The 18,771-nt window shown below is 30.0% G+C and overlaps 1 protein-coding gene across 1 annotated transcript; it reads right to left on the bottom strand.

Annotated features, from left to right (window-relative positions):
- Nucleotides 1-7,270: 7,270 nt before the first annotated feature.
- LOC123229807 (putative phytosulfokines 4) lies at nt 7,271-7,880 on the bottom strand. The gene is made up of 2 exons (XM_044655786.1): nt 7,685-7,880; nt 7,271-7,571 (listed from the first exon to the last, which is right to left on the bottom strand). The coding sequence occupies exons 1-2, from the start codon at nt 7,805-7,807 to the stop codon at nt 7,461-7,463; spliced, it is 234 nt and encodes a 77-aa protein (XP_044511721.1). The 5' UTR covers nt 7,808-7,880; the 3' UTR covers nt 7,271-7,460.
- Nucleotides 7,881-18,771: the final 10,891 nt, after the last annotated feature.

Raw genomic sequence — 18,771 nt, 5'->3', positions numbered from 1 at the left:
AAAAATGGAGACAAGATCGGCCCGACCCATACTTACCTGAATCCAATTAAGTATCTTTATTTTTCTAGTTGTTTCTTCTTTTATTAAGAATTATTGTGAATTTGAATTAGAATTTGTATGAAATGTGAAGAAACTATAGGTAAATGTTAATACATAATAAGTAATATTTTCGAGATTTTACAAATGTAATAGAGACTCGAACTTAGATCATTTATCTGAAAGTTTTAATACTCTACCAATTTTAGCAACCCTTGATTTTTTATTTATGTCTATTAAAATTAAATCTAATTTGATTCATTTTTATTACATCAATTCTTAATTTTTTTTTAATTAAGGATTGCTCAGAATTTGAGTTAAAAGAACCTTTTTTTTAGTAAATCCTTAATTTTAATCAATGATTGATGTAACTTGACTTAGCTTTTATGCAGACGGTCAACAAATTGTGGGTAGACACAATTTTGTGCAATGGTATGACTTGCCCAGTAGGTGTCGCTATGCCCAATGAGCTTAAGGTGATTTTTTAAACTTTTGAGGGTTGTGTGATATTCTCTAATGTTGGGGTTTATTTGATAGTTTACTGTAAAGGTTGTTTGAAATCTCCATTTAAGGGTTAGAGTTTTATGAATATGCAAAGTTTCTATAATATTTTTACAAATGTAATAACTAAATTTTTTTTCCTTATAGTATTTATCAAAAAAAAATTATTATGGTTGGTTCAGAGGTGTCAATGGGTCAGGTTGGGCAGGCCCAAGCTTGGCCCATCAAGCTAATAGATCCGGCTCAAAGCACAAACAGTAATGAGCTTTCGGGCTGAGCTGACCCATTAATATATAAAGGCCCAAGGCCTGGCCCATATAGAAATGGGTCGGGTCAGGCTTTAAATGGGTCAACCCGACCCATTTAATCAATATTTAAAAAAAATTATTTAAAATTTTTAAACACAAATTATTTTTCAATTATTAAAACCGAAGGCAGTACCTCGAATATTTTATTTATAATCTCTCACTTATGACGGAGAAATACCGTATTTATATGATGAAAAATATTATAAATTGTAACATAGTATAAATAAATTAATTTATATACTGCATAAATTATAAAACATAAATAAATATATACTATGATAATATTTAAATGGATTGAATTCATTTGATACTTGATCCATTTGTAATATTTTGTATTGATAAAATTAAAATTAAAATAAAATTATAAACACAAATAATTATTATTTGTGAATTTAGATATTTTTTGAAAGAAAGTTGATGAGAGAAAATGAGATTGAAAATATAATGAAATAATTGAGATTGAGAGATTTGTAAATGAAAGTGAAAATAAAGAAAAATTGAATGGGTTTATATAGAAAAAATAAATTAATTAATTTTAAAATTTTAAAAAAAAATTAAAGAGGCCAAGGCTTCTGCCACAAGGCAGAGGAAAACAAGACTTCTGTCATAAGGCAGAGGAAAGCAAGACTTCTGTCATAAGGCAAAGGGAAGCAAGACTTTTGCCTTGTAGCAAAAGCCTTCTACCGCAAGGCAGAAGGAAGCACACAAGGCAGAAGCCTTGCTTCTACCGGCAAAAGTAAGAAAAAAAATTATTTTTATTTTTAACAATATCGAGTCGAGTCAGGCCAATCCATGGGCTTAATATTAAAGTCTAAGGCCTGACCCAATAGGCCTATGGGCCTAGCCCGACACGCTACAATACCGGGTTAGGTCTTCTCATGCTATACTTTTTTTTCGTGCTTTGTGTTGGGCCTCCATTCGATCCGGCCCAATTGACGTGTCTAGGTTAGTTAGAGTCATGGATTTCAACTGACAACAACATGATAACCTATATTGATGGAAAACAAAGATAGTTGATTATTAAAGAAGATACAACATATCAAGGATTAAGAAAGACATTAAACTCTCATTTGGGAATAAATGTAAGATGCAACCATATCCATGTAACATTGAAGGTTGAGAACCCCACCATTGGATTATCATATGAGATATAATGATGTACAACTAATTATATAATTAGTTAAAAAGAGACATTTTTAGTTCATTATGACATCAAAATATTCATGTGTGCGATGGAGTAGTATTTTTAAAAATTTAACATAAAAATAATATTAAGCTATGACGCTATAGAATTTGTTTATAGTGTATATTATGCATCATATTATCAAAATAAAACCATCACACGATGTTTAGTTTTGTTTGAATTTCTTTATACAAATACCTCAAGGTTAGGAATTATTTCAATCATGTCTGTGTCTACGACTATAATCTCATTTAGAATTACCACCATGGTTAGTGGCATTCACTTCGAGAAATGAAACATCACCAGTTGGACTAGTTTGATGCTTCCTTAGTAAGATTTCATTATTTTGCTTTGCAACAAGTAAGCATGATAGCAATTCAAAATATCCTTAGAAATTACTTACATTTCTAATATTACTACCAAGAGCATGTTGGAAGAACAAAAAGTTTAAAATGTTTTCTCTTACCATATATCTATTGAATAAATTTTTTTCACATAACCTCTACAAAGAAGTGATTTTAAATTATGTTAAATTATAACCATTAGTTATTTTAACATGTTGCAATCATTGATATGTCGAGTTGTAAGGAGTAATATTGACTTATAGTAATCAAATCTTTCTCTTAAGTGTTTTCACAACTTGAGTAAATCTGTTACCGTGATATATTCACTTTTCCATTCTTCTTATATGTGATGACAAAAAAATATTGTTACTTTTGCTCGATCCAATTAGGACATTGAGTTGCCTTCTTTTAGAACATTGTTAAGATTTTTTTTAGGTAGTTAAACATTTTCAAGATTCATTGCATCAAGATGAAAAATTGAGTCAAAAGTCCATTTCAAGTAGTTCTTACATCAAGTTTAAAAGCAATGCATTGACACTTTATGATGTTTGATGTTCTAAAACCTATAAATAAAAAAAATAAAAAAATCCATATCATGGCAAAAAAATCTCAAAATTTTGGGTTAATTAGGGAATTCAAAACTTAGACTATAAACATTTGATATCTAAAACCTTAGTCCCCATCAAACTTTAACTTTGTAATTTACATCTAGAATTTTCACCTTTAAATATTTGATATTTAAAACCTTTGTTTTGGTCAAACTTACTATTGAAATAATAATAATAAAATAACATAATGAAAATTATGATTATAAAAGAAGAGGGATTAGACTTAAGTAAACAAAAGTTTGAGAACTTGAAGAAGATAAGTGTTTTTTATTTCTAATTCTCTCAAATTAGTACATCTTGTGTAGGATGAGGTATTTAAACTAGATTTTGCCACCTACCTATCCAATGGGTGAATGCCAATATGCACAACACTTGGTTTCAATTTGCAAATAAGCATGCCACCTTAAGACTTGCATGGTTGATTGCCACCTAACTTTACAACATTTTTCAAATACATTTAAAAAAACGAATGATAATATCTCTTTAAAGCATATTATAAAATATGAATTATTGTTAATATAATAATTACTTGTGATGAAGATTTGGCTTTTTGCATAACAACTGACGTTTGGTTTAAGTACAAAATGTTTGACAAAGAAATTTCTATATAGAGTAATTCCATAACAATGTGACATGATTGGGTCCAATCCATGTGTCATCTAATGCCAACATAGATGGATGGCTCATCTCAACTCTCACCAAAGAGATAATATGGTATCAAATTTTTTATCAAGATGTGTTTTTTTGCTAACATTTTATGATTGCTGAAGAATTATGTGTCCTTCTACAATGTTAATTACATTATTCTTCGTTGTCATTCTTTATCTTTATCATTAGAAAAAACTTTTAACCAAATCAAAAGCTTCATCTCATCACAATTAACAAGTGCAACTCTAATGATAGTGCCCCAATAAAGCAGTGTTGTCTTTCACACACCACATGCACTTTCTTCTTCTAACACTATGCCACATCAACAAGGATATTATTATCCTTCTACATCAAACCAATGTTTCACCATTTAGCGCATGCCACATTTCAATTGCACAATAAACTTGTTGCATTTGATTCTTTCACCTCAAATTGTTGACCAGACAACTTTCTACTTTAACCAATCGGTTTTTAAAGTTTTTAACTTTTTTGAGTCCATTTTAATAATCAAAATTTTCCAATTTTGCCTTCATGCGTCACTTTGAAGGTTCATTATCCTCTTTTGTGTGAGTTATTTGTCTTCATTAAGGATTCCTTTAAAGTTGTTCAACATGACTCTCATCCTATTATTATCACCTTTATGGTTCAAATTATGATCTATGGTCCAAAGAGATGTGAAAATTTCTTAAAGGATCCTTTCTTTAGTGACATAAAACGAACGAGATCCCTAAACCTGCTATAATACTGATGAATCTAAAGAAAAGTACAATGAACACATTAAAAGGTGGGAAGAGAAAAATCATCAAATCTTAACCTGCTTTCTCAGTACTTGTGTTACAAGTATAAAGTTATAATTTCACATATATAACTCTCCTAAAAAGATATGAAATTTCGTGAAAGATCATTGTTCTATTTATGATAACATGCTTCAGCTTTAGCTCAATAAACATCTCCATCACATGAAGTAGTAAATTGAACAAACCATCCACAATTATATCTCCGAATTACAAGTTTTTTGGGATCAATTAACATAATGTGTTCTTGAATATGACAACACCTTTATAGTTGCTACTTATGTTATACTTTGTGATCGCTAACGTGTTAGGCATCTTCTAATGACTTGTAGCATTAAGTTTGAATCTATTAATGATATTTTGCTTCATCATCACCCATCACCTTCTCTTGAAGTTGTGATCAACGATTTGCTCTTTGAAAAAACTTGTTAGAAAACACTTCAAAATGAGCAATTCTCATTGTATACTGATGTTGTTCTTACCATTACTACTTTTATTGCTCTGACTTTGTCTTTAGCTTCTCTACAATTCTCTAAATTATCAAAAAGGGATTTTTGCAATTATTGTAATTAAGAAACCTAGTCATACTATTTTTCATTACTATCATTCGCAAGCTAAATAGACGTTTGGTTAGCACTCCTCATCAAAGATTTCTCAGCCCTTGAATTTTATTGTTGCTGCCACAAATGTTTCCTTCAATAAATAACACTTGCTAACACTATTTCTCAACTTATATGGTTATGATGACTACTTTATGATATAAGGATATAAGGGTGGATTCAAGTCAAACTGAGTTTAAGTTTGAGCCAACTAGATTGAAAGAGTCAAGCTCAAGTTTGATGGGTTCCCCTCAAACCAGTTTGAGTTTGGCTTTACTTAAGGGGAGTAAAAATCAAGTTTAACTTAAATTTATTTACAATATCGAGTTAAGCTCACTAAGTTTGGCTTAATGTTGTAACCAAGCCAAAACGATATCGTCTTGATGTATATTGGTCAAAACAATATCGTTTTTATCGATTTGAATCAAACTTTTACAAACTTATGAGCTTGATGTGTCGAATACTCCTAAACTTGAGTTCGAGTTTAAGTTTGATGATATAAAACCTTTAGGCTTGAGCTTGAGCTCAACAAATAAAACCCTTAGACTTGAGCTAAAGCTCAAACTCATATAAGTCAAGTTTCTTTCGGGCTTGTATAAGTTGAGTTGACAATTAAGCTCTAGCCAACTTAGCTCAAATCAATTCCTAAGATCAATTGTTCATCCACTACTTCACTTTATTTTGACAATCACAAACTATGCAGATTGCTCACAATGATGTATTACATGAGCCCACTAAACATGTCGAGATTGATTGCCACTTTATTAGTGTCATGTGCATTAGGGTACTATTCATTCTAGTCTTATTTCCTCCCAAGATCAATACGTAAATTTCTTTATTCAATCTCAATTAACTTTCCGCGTTCATACTATTTTTGACCAACTTTACATGACTAATACATAACCATCTTGAGTATGAAAGGGGATGTTAGTAATATTACACCATTAGCTCCAATGTTAACTCCCTAATTGTATCCCCTATTAGCTCCCTTAATTGTAAGACTAATCCCACCATTCTCCCCCTAATTGTATCCATCATTAGCTCCCTAATTATATATCTAGTTATAGACAATTTCCTTAATCTTTTTCCTTAATTATATTATAAAAGGACTAGATATAAACTTGTTTGACTATCACATAAAAAAAAACATTCTCTCAATTTCTTTTGTTTATATTTCTCTAACATTATCAAATAGGATTTATGTGAGAGCCGTTTTGGCTACTCCAAACATAAAATTTTAACAAATTACACTCTGGTGGAGGCTGCAGAAAGATAAGTTACAAGTTGATTCTCTCTTAAGCGCGTATGCTGTAGCTCTGCCGTATGAATGATAAGAAAATATGTGACTAAAAGCCAGTAGGTGTGTATCTATTCATAATAGCATTAACCCACAACGCTACAAAACATTTAACAATCTAAAGGGCTCTACTTTTTTCCCAACACCTTTAATTTATCGTTATATTTTGTTCTTCATCACTTAATCGCCGCCCACAACATGAATATCCAAACTACTCAACCCACTTGCATGAAATGCTGAAATCATTCATTACATCAAGAAGGTCTAACTTGGGGGTAAATGGTTGGTTGCAAAACCATGGGAAACCTCTGTTTCACCAGTTTCATAACTTGCTAACTTAATACACGGCCGCAAAATTGATAGTCAAAAGCTGTATAGATAAAGGCCCAATTGTGGATTTATGGTTCATTTACTTGTAGTGGAGAGAGTAGCTATTTGCCATTAATGTAAAATCTGAATTGCCCGTCAACAGGTGTGTACTGAATCGAAACAAAAAAGGAAGATAACGCTGAACACTTCACAAGTTCATTTATTTTGATTTCATAGCCAACTGCCATATAATTTTCGCTCAACTGTTAACTATCTTCAGCAACTAGGATCTGCCTTTTCACTTTCCCAGCTGAGCATTTAATAGAAAATCGGCTTCAGCAAGGAGCAAAACCTTAGCAGCCAAGGAATCTAGCTTTCGTGTTTAGGTGAGAGTTTACATCAATCCAAATCTGGTTTAAATTACTTTCAGTTTCCTTTTGACTAATTAGCTTCACCTTAAATATGCATATGCATATTAATAATGTCTTATATATTTGCCAATGGTCACACGATATTGTCTGCTTTTTTTTTTTGAAATTTCTTCATTTTGAACCATAATTACTCTGAATAAGGTTGTTTACCCAAGTGAAGCACAAAGAAGAACAATCAGAAAATAAATATATTTACAGAATGAAGCCCATTATAAGTTCAAACTTCATAACTTTACTTGATAAACAGAGTGAAGAAGTAACAGACGTAGATAAATCAGTGATCCGTTGTATCCCAGACTGGGATGAAATAAGCCACGCTATATAGCGAAGCCAACAGAGTGACAGACTGACTGACTTATGCATAGTTACTGTAATAAAACTAAATTGTAAAATAAGAAAATCTCAAGGATGCTGCTTCTGGGTATAGATGTAATCAGTATGAGCAACAAGAGTTCTTCTCATCAAGCACTCTTCATCTGAGCCTCCTTGGCAGTCATCTCCCGCTACATCTACCTATCAAAACCCCAAAAAGATATGTAAATCAACAAGAAAAGGATAAATTATCTTTTTTTTTTCTTCTGAAGAATATAAAAAAGAAAAAGAAAAAGATTAAAATATCAACTAACCAGTTGGGTTTTTGTAGGAGAATGGTTGGGAAAAGCTGGTTCTGGACGGGCGGCGTGGATTAGTGTTGAGAACAGTACGAGGAGAAGTACCATGAAGAGGGTGCCAACCTTAACTTTAGCCATGATGGAATTTGGAAGAGAAATAATATTATATTTAGATGGATTTGAGACACTGAGGGAATTGAACTTTGCGGTCAATTTATAGAGAGGGCCGAAGGGGTGACAGAGAGAAGGTTAAATAAATAAATAAATTAGCGTGTGAAATTGACTGGGAGATTGGGGAAACCGCTTAAGGAAAAAGTACACACTAAAGTTTCTCATAAAAAAGGAAAAATAACAATGTTTAAAAAAAATTAAGATAATAATAGTATTTCGTGTATTAGCAATAGATGTAAATACAAAAATAAATTCTAATATATTATTATATAACTCTAAATAACATATATTATTGCATAATATAGGTAATATTAAGAGATAAAATTAAAGTAAAAAAAATATTAAAGATTTTAAAACCCTCGTTGATATCGCCAGGACATGTTTTTAGTGCGTCATTAATAATACAGTATTAGACTAGGTGAGCGGATAGTTAAGAGTAATTAATATGGGTAAATTAATATAATACACAGGTCAATATATTGGGGTTTAGTATGATTAGTATAATTTTAAAAAACAGTTTAATTTGGGTGAGATTTTTTGTTATAAAAAAGTTAATATTGGTAAATTTAAAAGAATAGGCAATATGAGTGTATTAATTTAAAAAAAATAAAAGGAAAGTATTAATGTTTGCCTTTAAATTTTTTTTTTAATAAGAAACTCTATCTGAGTTAGATTATCCTTTCGATGCTAAACTAATCGTGTTGAATAAATCGAATTAGGTTTGATCAATTAGACTATGTATTATCTGTATACGATATATTTCAATTAAGAAGATCTATCAACCTAAGACTAAGAGAAGAGTTTATCAGTTAAACCAATGATTCTTTATTGGAGTAAATAGTAAATTTTTTTTTGGTTGATAAGAAACTTCATCTGAGTTGGATTATCCCTTCGACTTTGAACTAATCATATTGAACAGATCAAATTAGGCTTGATCAATTAAAATATATATTATCCATATATGGGATATTACAATTAAGAAGATCTATCAACTTGAGACTAAGAGAAGGGTTTATCTATCGATAGTCAAGTAAACCAATGATTGTTTATTGGAACAAATACTAACAAACCATTTCATTTAATTTGTGTATATTTTATTTTTCAATAGATTTACATTTTTATTCATTAATGAATTTTTTTTTAATGTAGTTAATAATAGTGGTTTGATGTTCAAGAATTTTATGTGAGTAGTTTATGTCAATAGTTTTTTAAAACTAGATCAGACTAGTCAATTTAATCGATTATATTGCAAACCAACTATAGTACAGTCCGATTTATATATAAATATTGACTTACGTAAAATTTACTCAAACCAAATAAAAAATATATTCGGTTGTTACTGATAATTATACAAAGTTGTTCCTAAGTTCTAGTGAATGTCATATATTTTATGTTTTAAAATTTTTATAAATGTTTAGTACTATTTAAAAATAGGTTGAACCAGTCAAGATATAACTGATGAAACAATCAGTTTGCCCATCAATCTGGGTTTTAAAATATTGATCATATATAGTTTTTAATTTGAGATTCCAATTCTTCTATATTTCAACAATATATTGTTTAATGAAACTGGAATAAAGCTCAGAATTTAATTTTAGTATAACGTTAATAACTCTTGAATTCAAACTCTTTGTTTTGTAGATTCATCATCTTTCATTATTCAAACTAGTTTGGGTGGCAAAACTTGTCCGCCTTTGATTAAGGGCATGTTATGCTGTGGATTCTAGAAACGACTGGAAGACATAGACGGGGAAGAAATCTTCTGCAAAGATTTTTCGTACCCTTTGGGGTGTGATTGATGAACAAACAGGAGATGAGAACAATAAGTGCCAGAATACCCGCTTACGTTAATTAGAAGACTTTAAAATATTCAAAACGTAATTAAGTACTAGGGCGACTATTGACTCTCTTTCATGTGAGAAAGTGAATTAGTTCACAAACCATTAGTAAAATTAGTGGCATAACAGGCTGGTTCCCAGTTGCGTCCAGCCAATGGACATCACTCTTGAAGAAATTCTAATATAAAAAAATTTACTAATTCATACCTTTTATGTCATGTACATTGGAAAAAAAAAATTATTATCTCACGGAACATGTAATCTTACGATAAAATATAGAGATCCATGAACCAACTTTAATAATAACACCTTGTATATTATATTAGTTTCATAGGCTTTGTTTATCCTTTTTTTTTTTTGGTTTACAGGCAAATTAAGATTGTCGAGCGTTAGTATTAGATTTGAGTCCACCTATGACGGGTCAGCTTGATTTGATTTATTTTTATTCTCAACGATAGTTAGTATAGAAGTTCTTAACAGTTGAACTTTTATTTAAAGTCCAAAACTCTCTTCTCTCAAGTGTAAAAAATGCAATATCTTTCTAGAAAAAGTTTACTCTTCTTTTTCTCCAAACACAAAACCAAAATTACACATAAATCAAGTCTCTTAAAAGAATGCAATATGTGGGGTAAATGCGGTTGTGAAAATGACTCATGTCAACACCTCACATAGTATTCGAATGGGCTTCATTGTAAACTTGAAGTCGAGTATATTGAAATTATGTTTACTGTAATTTACAAAATTTGATTTAACATGTTTAAATTGTTTCCAATAGTTAATAAAACTAATAAAATATTAAAATTTTTAAGTAAAAGTATAGATTCGAACATTTATTATATTTGTGAAACCTTAACTTATCTAGTATAATAATTATGAGTTCGATCTATTAATCCTAAAAATATGGGCAAAGCCCCAAGTTAAAAAATAAAAAATAGGGTGGTCACAAGTCGTCCCTTGATTCATGGGTATAATGTCATTTGGATTCTCTCTCAATAAGAACCCTAATTTCCAAACAAAATTATTGACTTGGTCGAATGTATTCTTTTCTTAATCGAAGGTTCTTGTATTAATAACCCTAAAACTGACAATTAGGCATTACATAATATCCGCCGATATTGAAGAAATATAAAGTGATATTAAAAGGAAACAAAATTAGCACAATATCTCATTACAATTCAAACTGACTAAGGTTTAGAAGATTCTTCAGTATGAATAATCAACAAATTAAAGACGTCTTCATTTTTTTATTACATGATGTATATCAAGTCGCATTGAAAGAAATCCACTGAATCACGTAATGCAATTGAATTTATAATTTTCAACGACCAAAATATGATAAATATTTTTATTTTAGCCCTAGCTAATTGTTACATTCACATGCCGTACATGTTCGTTATTCTTAAATATTAATTAATTAGTCAAAGATCACATCTTTCATATTATACTTGTTTAATTGGTCATAATATTATTCCCTTCATATGAGCTTGTTTGTTTCTCATAATTAATCAATGTTTTTTCTTAACGTATACCATTTTATTAACGATATTGAAACCCTAATCTAATGTTTTGTTTCTAAAGTTCGCATAATCCATGCGGCGCTATCAACTTTGAAAAATATGAATCGATGCAAGTAAGTACGGGAAAAACAGGTATATATAAAAAGCAATAAATGATTCATGATTCATAAAAGTCGGCGGTCAAACAAATTAATTGGAAAGAGAGAGACGCATTTGAAATCTACACTATTTTTTGCTATATGAGATCTTTTGACTTTTCTTGTTTTTAGTTTTCTTCTTATCATAAATAATAGGGCCAAGGATTTATTCCCACTACCGGTTTATTATATTTTTAAATTGATATTTGCTGAATAATGAAAATGTAAATATTTATATATAAATTATTAAAATTAAAAGAATTAATTAAGTTTTGAAGATAATATCGTTATTTAAATCGATAATATGCCTATTTCTCTCTAGGTTTAAAAAATTAATATTTTTCTTTAGAATTAAATTTTGAAATGTTAAATTTTCTTTTTTAAGGTTTTTATCTTTTTCTTTCTCCCTTTTTTGACACCTCTTTTGTAGTTGTTGATGTTTTCTCTCCCTCTGATCTCTCTTGTCACCATTCCTTGCCTCCTTTGTTATCGATGAAGACGATTGAAAAGGAGAGAAAATGCCAACGACTAGAGAGGAGAAGAAAAAACTTTAAGAGATGAATAATTACTTTTCAAATATACAATTTTAAACTAAAACAGAGAAATGTAATAAATTTTTAGTTTTTTTAATATTTTTATCTAAACACGAGAGAAAATAGATAAAGTTAACTAATCCGATTAATTTTAACAGCTCATGAATGGATTTAAGTTTTCAATATTTAACGGATATTAATTTTAAAATATAATATACCTTGGGAGGGAATAAGTCTTTCGGCCTAAATAATAATATAAGTAGCAACATTTATAATAATAGAAAACATTTCAATAAGTAGATTAAAACTACTATAATATATCATTAACATGTTAAACAAATAGACTATTCATACAAGTCGGCAATCTAATTAAGTTCAGGGCTTTGCTCTTGGTGTGTTTACTTTACTATGGAACCAAAGACAATGTAATTAAAAGTAGTGTTAATAATAAAGCAAATGGGAATGAGAAAAGGAATGAGAAATGGAATGAAAATTGCGGCATATATGGATATTTTAGATTGGTGGGAAGAGTCAAAAGTATTTCTTGTTGAATTCCTTTCGGTAGGTAAAGCAAGCTTTATGCATTTGATTATCCAACTTAATGAATTTACATTCCAACTAATCTTGCGTGATATGATATGGTAGTTGAATCCTCTCTTTCCCTCACGATTTAAATGATTTTGTTACTGCACATTTCTTAATTATTTTCTTATGGTCACTCGACTTATTTAACGTCAAACTTTTTGTTGACTTTCATGCCATCATATTGCGAATTTTCTTTTATATTTATACATAATAATAATATTATATGCGTAACTTTATGTGTAAATAATGATGTGTTACTATGTGATTAAATATTTTATTTTTTATTTTTAATTATCTAATCATATGATAATACGTTATTATTTATATACAAAATTATACATATAACACTATTTGTATATAAATGTTATTGCTCTCAATTCTTTATTTTAGTGGTAGGGTACATGCTCATGGAATTTGGATACAAAAATATGATCATTGATCTTTTATTATTATTATTATTTTGTTTTATGTTGCCTATTATTGAACAAGAGACTTATTTTATATTTGCACACACTGTTATTTAAATTAATTAAATAATTCTTATCAAAATTTTAATATATGCAAAAGTTTCTTGAGGATGAGTAATCTTAGAGGGTTTAATTGAAGTATATAAAGGATTATCACGTAATTTACTTTTTATAATTAACATTATTTTATTTATTTTATCAAATAATAAAAAATTGTAAAAATATTTTATTACCAATAATGATGTAATAAATTTTTATCAAATATAATAGTAATTTATATGCAAAAAATCTCTAAATAATTTATCTTTTTCGTAGTCTTTCGATTTTATGATCAAACATTATTCAAATCAAATACATCGTAGAGTTAGTTTTGTTTTGTGGGTTATTAATTAAAAAAGAAAATTTTTAACAGTGGATACAAAAATAATTAATTTTGTATAAACCCTTAATTTGTGGTTGTCTTATAATTATCTCTTAATTTTGTTGGAATTATCTATCAGTCAAAAGAGTTTCTGTGAAGCAAAATAAGTCTTTTAGGTTGTTTTGAATAAGCAATTTTTTAATACATAAATATATACACATATATATATAATTGTGTATTATTTTATTATTAATTTAAAATCACTTTATTACATATAACACATTCATGTGTATACATATCTATGTATAAAAAATTTGTACATATAATTTTATTGATTTTGAATCTCAACAATTTTTGCAGAAACTCTTTGATGAGAGTCATGAAACTATGCTGTCGTAAACTTCTCTCTAATAAACTCATTTTTATGAGACTTTGCCAAAATAAACCATAAAAAAAATAAAAATAAAAACATGTTATTGAAAATCTTATTACTTAAGTAAAACATTCAGCCACGCAAACGTACGTTAGACGTCAATCTCCATCACCAGTTCATCAGTCACAGGCGAGCTAATAGCCTGGTGGTGTTGGGCTCTCGTGACTCTGATGACACATCTACGCAATATCATAGATATTCCATTAACAAAACGTGGTGGAAAGAGACCTCCACTCAAACTCAGTGTTTCAGACAACAAAAAATACTAAGGACTTCCTTTAATAAGTCGCTGATGTATCTTTTGTGCAATCCTAAATTCTCACCTTCAACAATGGACCTTTTTTAATTATTTATGCCCTCCCTAGACACACTTCAGGGAAACCAGCTTTATATACCAACTCTTGATAATCCTTCACTTTTTAATATCCATTAAAAACTTCTGTCAAAACTAACATGCAGCCAGCATCACAAAGGATCTCATACAGAACCAAAGAATGGTTTATCAGTAGTGAGCATCTTCTCTGTCTTCAATTATTAGGTGCATAACTGTTAGTCTTGCGTTAATTTCAAAAAAGGTTCTGGAAAGATGGTAAGAATATTGTATTAGAGTCTGCCCCATTATGATTCACCATCACCAATTAAAAATATCCTTAATTATTCTTTATGAATGATGAACCTTTCATGGTGAGAAACGATGAATCCCCCGGCAGTCTATGACTTTACAGTAACAAATTGTCAAGATCAATTACTAATTAATTTCTTTGATCTCGTATGATTTATTTGTCTGACATTTGTGGAAAGTTGAACATATAAAATTAATGCAAGACCATAAATTTTCCCCATTTCATGTTTGTTTGCATGTGTCGTGGGCTCCATGAAAGGAAAAAATATATATGAACAGCTTACTGATACAAGATTTAACCCTTTCCCCACTTAATCAGAGTTTCTTCTTTATCAAAGTAGAATTGACTTGATAAAGCATGTATCAATCAACTGCTAATCCACAGTTTTGTATTATTGAACTAATAAGAATAAGGTTCGTTTATGAGTTGCCAGTTCTAATTTTCTTCCTCCAGGCATTGGCCTTGATTTCCCGATTGAACTTGTCGGTGAAAACAAGGCTCTCCTTGTCTATTTTCGGATTTAAACATAATAGTTACAACAAGAGAAGAGTCTCTAGTTCAAACCGACCATCATTTTAAGGCAATCAAATTACAATAATTTGCTTTCCTTGTCTATTTTCGGATTTAAGCATAATAATTATAACAAGAGAAGGGCCTATAGTTCAAACCGACCATCATTGTAAGACAATCAAATTACAATAATTTGGATTGGTTTCGTACGATAGAGGCAGGCGGTGATGTGTAGTCAAAAAGAGCTATCGAGTGTCATTTATAGCGAGTATGAAAAATGGAACACGTAGCTTACTTTGGGTTGCTTATCTTATCTGGGAATCAAACAAAGTTCTGTGGGGTTTATTAGGGCATGAAATTGTGGTTACTGGTGTCCCACCACATTTATAAAACCCTTTTCCCGAGGGAAAAAATAGATAATTGTTCACCATGAGAATGATGTATGGAGCTAAATATTGGACCAAAGGCCGGTGGAACCAATGTATGCAAACCCCACGTCTGGATGCTGTAAGCCTGAGGCTTGCTATTATTGACTAATATTTCTTTGTATCCATCACCTGCTGCCTCCAATCAATCTCCATCATTCTTCACTGTCATGGACACTAATTTTACAGATGATAGCAGCTTTTGATCTACCAAAATAAGAGAAGGGAAAATTTTGGTTATGATTCAACTGCATGCTTTTGTTTTCATACATAGGGAATTTGAATCGTTTCTTAATGGTTGGGCATGACAATGTGGGGACAATGTGGTGGACTTTTGGTATTTCCATCATTCCATGTGGCGTGGATAATTAATGAAGATCCAAGGCATACAATAGAATTTTGTAGGTGAAGATTAGTAGCATAATTGGTCAAAAAATTGAAATAAAATAGAGTAATTCCATTTGACTTATATTTTATCTGTCTTTTTTATTTATTTTGTCGGGTAATTAACATTTTTCCACTCAAGGTCTGATTTAAAAACATCTCTTTCATCTCTTCTTGAATGCATAAATCACATAAGTTTTTTTATCCAAAACCTAATTGTGTTAATGAAAATTAAATTTTGATATAGTTACAAAGACTACAATTACTATGTTATCCTTATTGTTTGACTTTATATGACTTAAAAGACCATAATTAATTAGTATATTTTTCCTTTTTTACTTTATTAAATTACAATATTATTCTATTAAAACTCAACAATTATCACCCCACCTCTCCTTCTCTAACCACCGCCCAAACAACCACCATCACTCACTGTCTAAGTACTCTTTCAAACTACTCTTTCTACTTGTAATTTGTTATAGTTGCAACCCAATAACCCCCATTGAAGTCTTGTCCTAGAAGTGTTAAGGGGTTCGAGTTGACCCTTGGGTTGGCTAAGGCCAACATTTTTGACATAGCCCATATAATAGGCATGGCCTACTACTACAGTAGGCTGACTCGACATAACCTGTTATTATAGTTGACCATGACAAAATTTTTAAAAAAAATTGAAAATTAGAGGATTTTGCACCCTTTTTCCTAGCTAGTAGCCCATGATTAAATTTTTTTTCTTTTTTTTTCTATATAAACTCTCCCATCTCCCTAAAACATAATTTTTCAGTCTTATACTCTCTCGATCAATTTTTAATTCTATCTAATAACTTAATTTCTGTTTGTTTTATAATTCTGTATTTTTATTAATTATTATTTTTCTTATGAATGTTTTGATAATGAAGAAACTTGATATATTATAAACAAAAAAGGTGTTCAAATGATTGGAATAAATTCATTTTTACAGGTTTAAATAAAAATAAATAGGTTCAATGTAAATATTGTAAGAGATAACTTGAAAAAACAAGTAAGAGTAAAATTATATCTCTTATTCACATATATCATTACATGTTCTACTTTGAGAAATCCCAATGAAGTAACAGATAAAGCGAAAGTAGGAAATGACATTATCTTCTTCTGGTTTATTTGTTGCTCACCTACTTTACTTAGATTTCGTAAACTAGAGTATTTTTGTAATAATGTATTAGGACAAGAGATCTAATTTTGCTCTTACTTATTTCTACTCTTGTAATATTTACATTGCACCCATTCCTTCTCATTTGAGCCTAAAAAATGAATTCGTCCCAATCATTTGAACCTTTTTTTCATTTAAAACATATTAAGTTTTTTCATTATTAAAGTATTAAAAAGCAAAAAAAATAATAATAATAATAACAAATTATTAAAAAAATGAAAACTAAATTGTTAAACATAATTAAAATTTGATTGAGAGATTGAAGAAAGTTTGGAATTATCAAGAAGTAAAGATGTTTAAGTAAAATTTTAGAGTTTCTTTTAGGCCAAAGGACTTATTCCCATCCAAAGTATCCTTTTTTCTCAAGTTTCCACCTCTTAATTCTGAAAATCTCATTTATCTAACTATGGTTAGTTAAAGTTAACAAAACTCTAACTCTTTAAAATTTTATCTCTTTTTCCTCCCTAAACCCTAAAAAATAACCATTTTTTCCTATGTCAAGTTTTAAAAAATGACATTTTCCCTCAGAAGGTTTAATTTTCAAACTTCGGCGTCATTATCAGTGGTCTTTCTCTCGATGCTTCCTCTCCCTTCAACGATCTCTCTTCTCTCACTTAGACATCCAACTGTCGTTGAATGAAGTTGAGAAGATGAAGAGCTTTATTGGGAAGACGAAGTTATTCGTCTTCCTAGAAGAAGACAAAGAAGGCGCTCGTCATGGGCTTACTATAATGTGGGTCATGTCATGGGCTTTCATCATCTGGTGAACCTTGATCCAATATAGCCCACCATTCCAATGGGCTGAGCAGAGGCTGGTCTAGCCCAACCCATTGATATGTCTATCTTACCCCTATGCAGTCATACGAAGAACAAAGAGATGAGAAATTTCAGTAACACTCAACAAGGTAACTCTGGCAATGTTACCGGCTTGGGCTTGGCCCTTTTAAGAGGCGGCCTTATCTGGATGGTTTGTAAAGAGGCGGTGAAATTGATTGTGCCCTCCATAATCTGTTTTGTCTGGATTGGCCCTTTCACATATTGCTTTTAATTTCAAACTGTAAGTATATAACCCATGCTTGCATATGAATTTGAGCCAACTGTCCCTTAAATAAATTGTCAGTCCATTTTCAATTGTTCTGCTTGTTAACCAACATCAAAATTAGTTGACAATCTCCACAAAAAATTATCAGTCAATTCATATAATCGAAAAAGTAATACTATGCTATATATATTTTAAACATATAAATACGTACACACTTATATGTATTATTATAAGATTGAATGTTATTTTATCTTTAATTTAAAATTATTCAATTATATAATATATACATCAAATATGTACTTATTTATATACTTAAAGTAAGTATATATAGTTTTATTAGGCCAAAAGACTTATTCCCATCCAAGGTATAATGGAATCCAAAATTGATACTCGCTAATTTTCAAAAATCTAATATCCCACCCAATAAGTCAATTTTTGTTAAAATTTTCAATTAAAGATAAGGGTAAAATCGTTAATTTAACAGTAATATTAAAAAAATATAATTTATTACATTTTCATCCCTAAGTTTTAAAAACTAATAATTTCACCCATGATTAAAGTTCTGTAGTTTAAGAAAATCGCATTTTCCCCTCCAAAACTTAGAGTTTTCTTTCCTCTCCTTTCTGGCAACATCTCTGACCACTGGAGACTTCCATGAAACTCTTTAACCCATTTTCAACTACCACCTTTATCTCACTAAATAGATACACATAGTATTATTCATTTACTTAAGCCACAATGGGTGAATCTCACTGAATTGGCAATTAAGACATTCTTTTAATGATAATTTGTGTAGGAGTCCCGTTTTGTTCAAGGATTCCGGGCCAAGTAAGATGGGCTCAGGCTCAAGAATGTGTTCATTAGGGCATGTTCAACTTTAAAATATGTTT

This window comes from Mangifera indica, chromosome 1 (assembly GCF_011075055.1).
Source record: "Mangifera indica cultivar Alphonso chromosome 1, CATAS_Mindica_2.1, whole genome shotgun sequence".
Classification (NCBI taxonomy): domain Eukaryota; kingdom Viridiplantae; phylum Streptophyta; class Magnoliopsida; order Sapindales; family Anacardiaceae; genus Mangifera; species Mangifera indica.
This window is presented reverse-complemented; position numbering and strand designations above follow the sequence as displayed.

Coding starts and splice junctions, on each gene's coding strand:
- LOC123229807 (XM_044655786.1), bottom strand. CDS start 7,807: ATGGCTAAAGTTAAGGTTGGCACCCTCTTCATGGTACTTCTCCTCGTA. Junction 7,572..7,684: donor CTCCTACAAAAACCCAACTG/GTTAGTTGATAT, acceptor GGGTTTTGATAG/GTAGATGTAGCGGGAGATGA.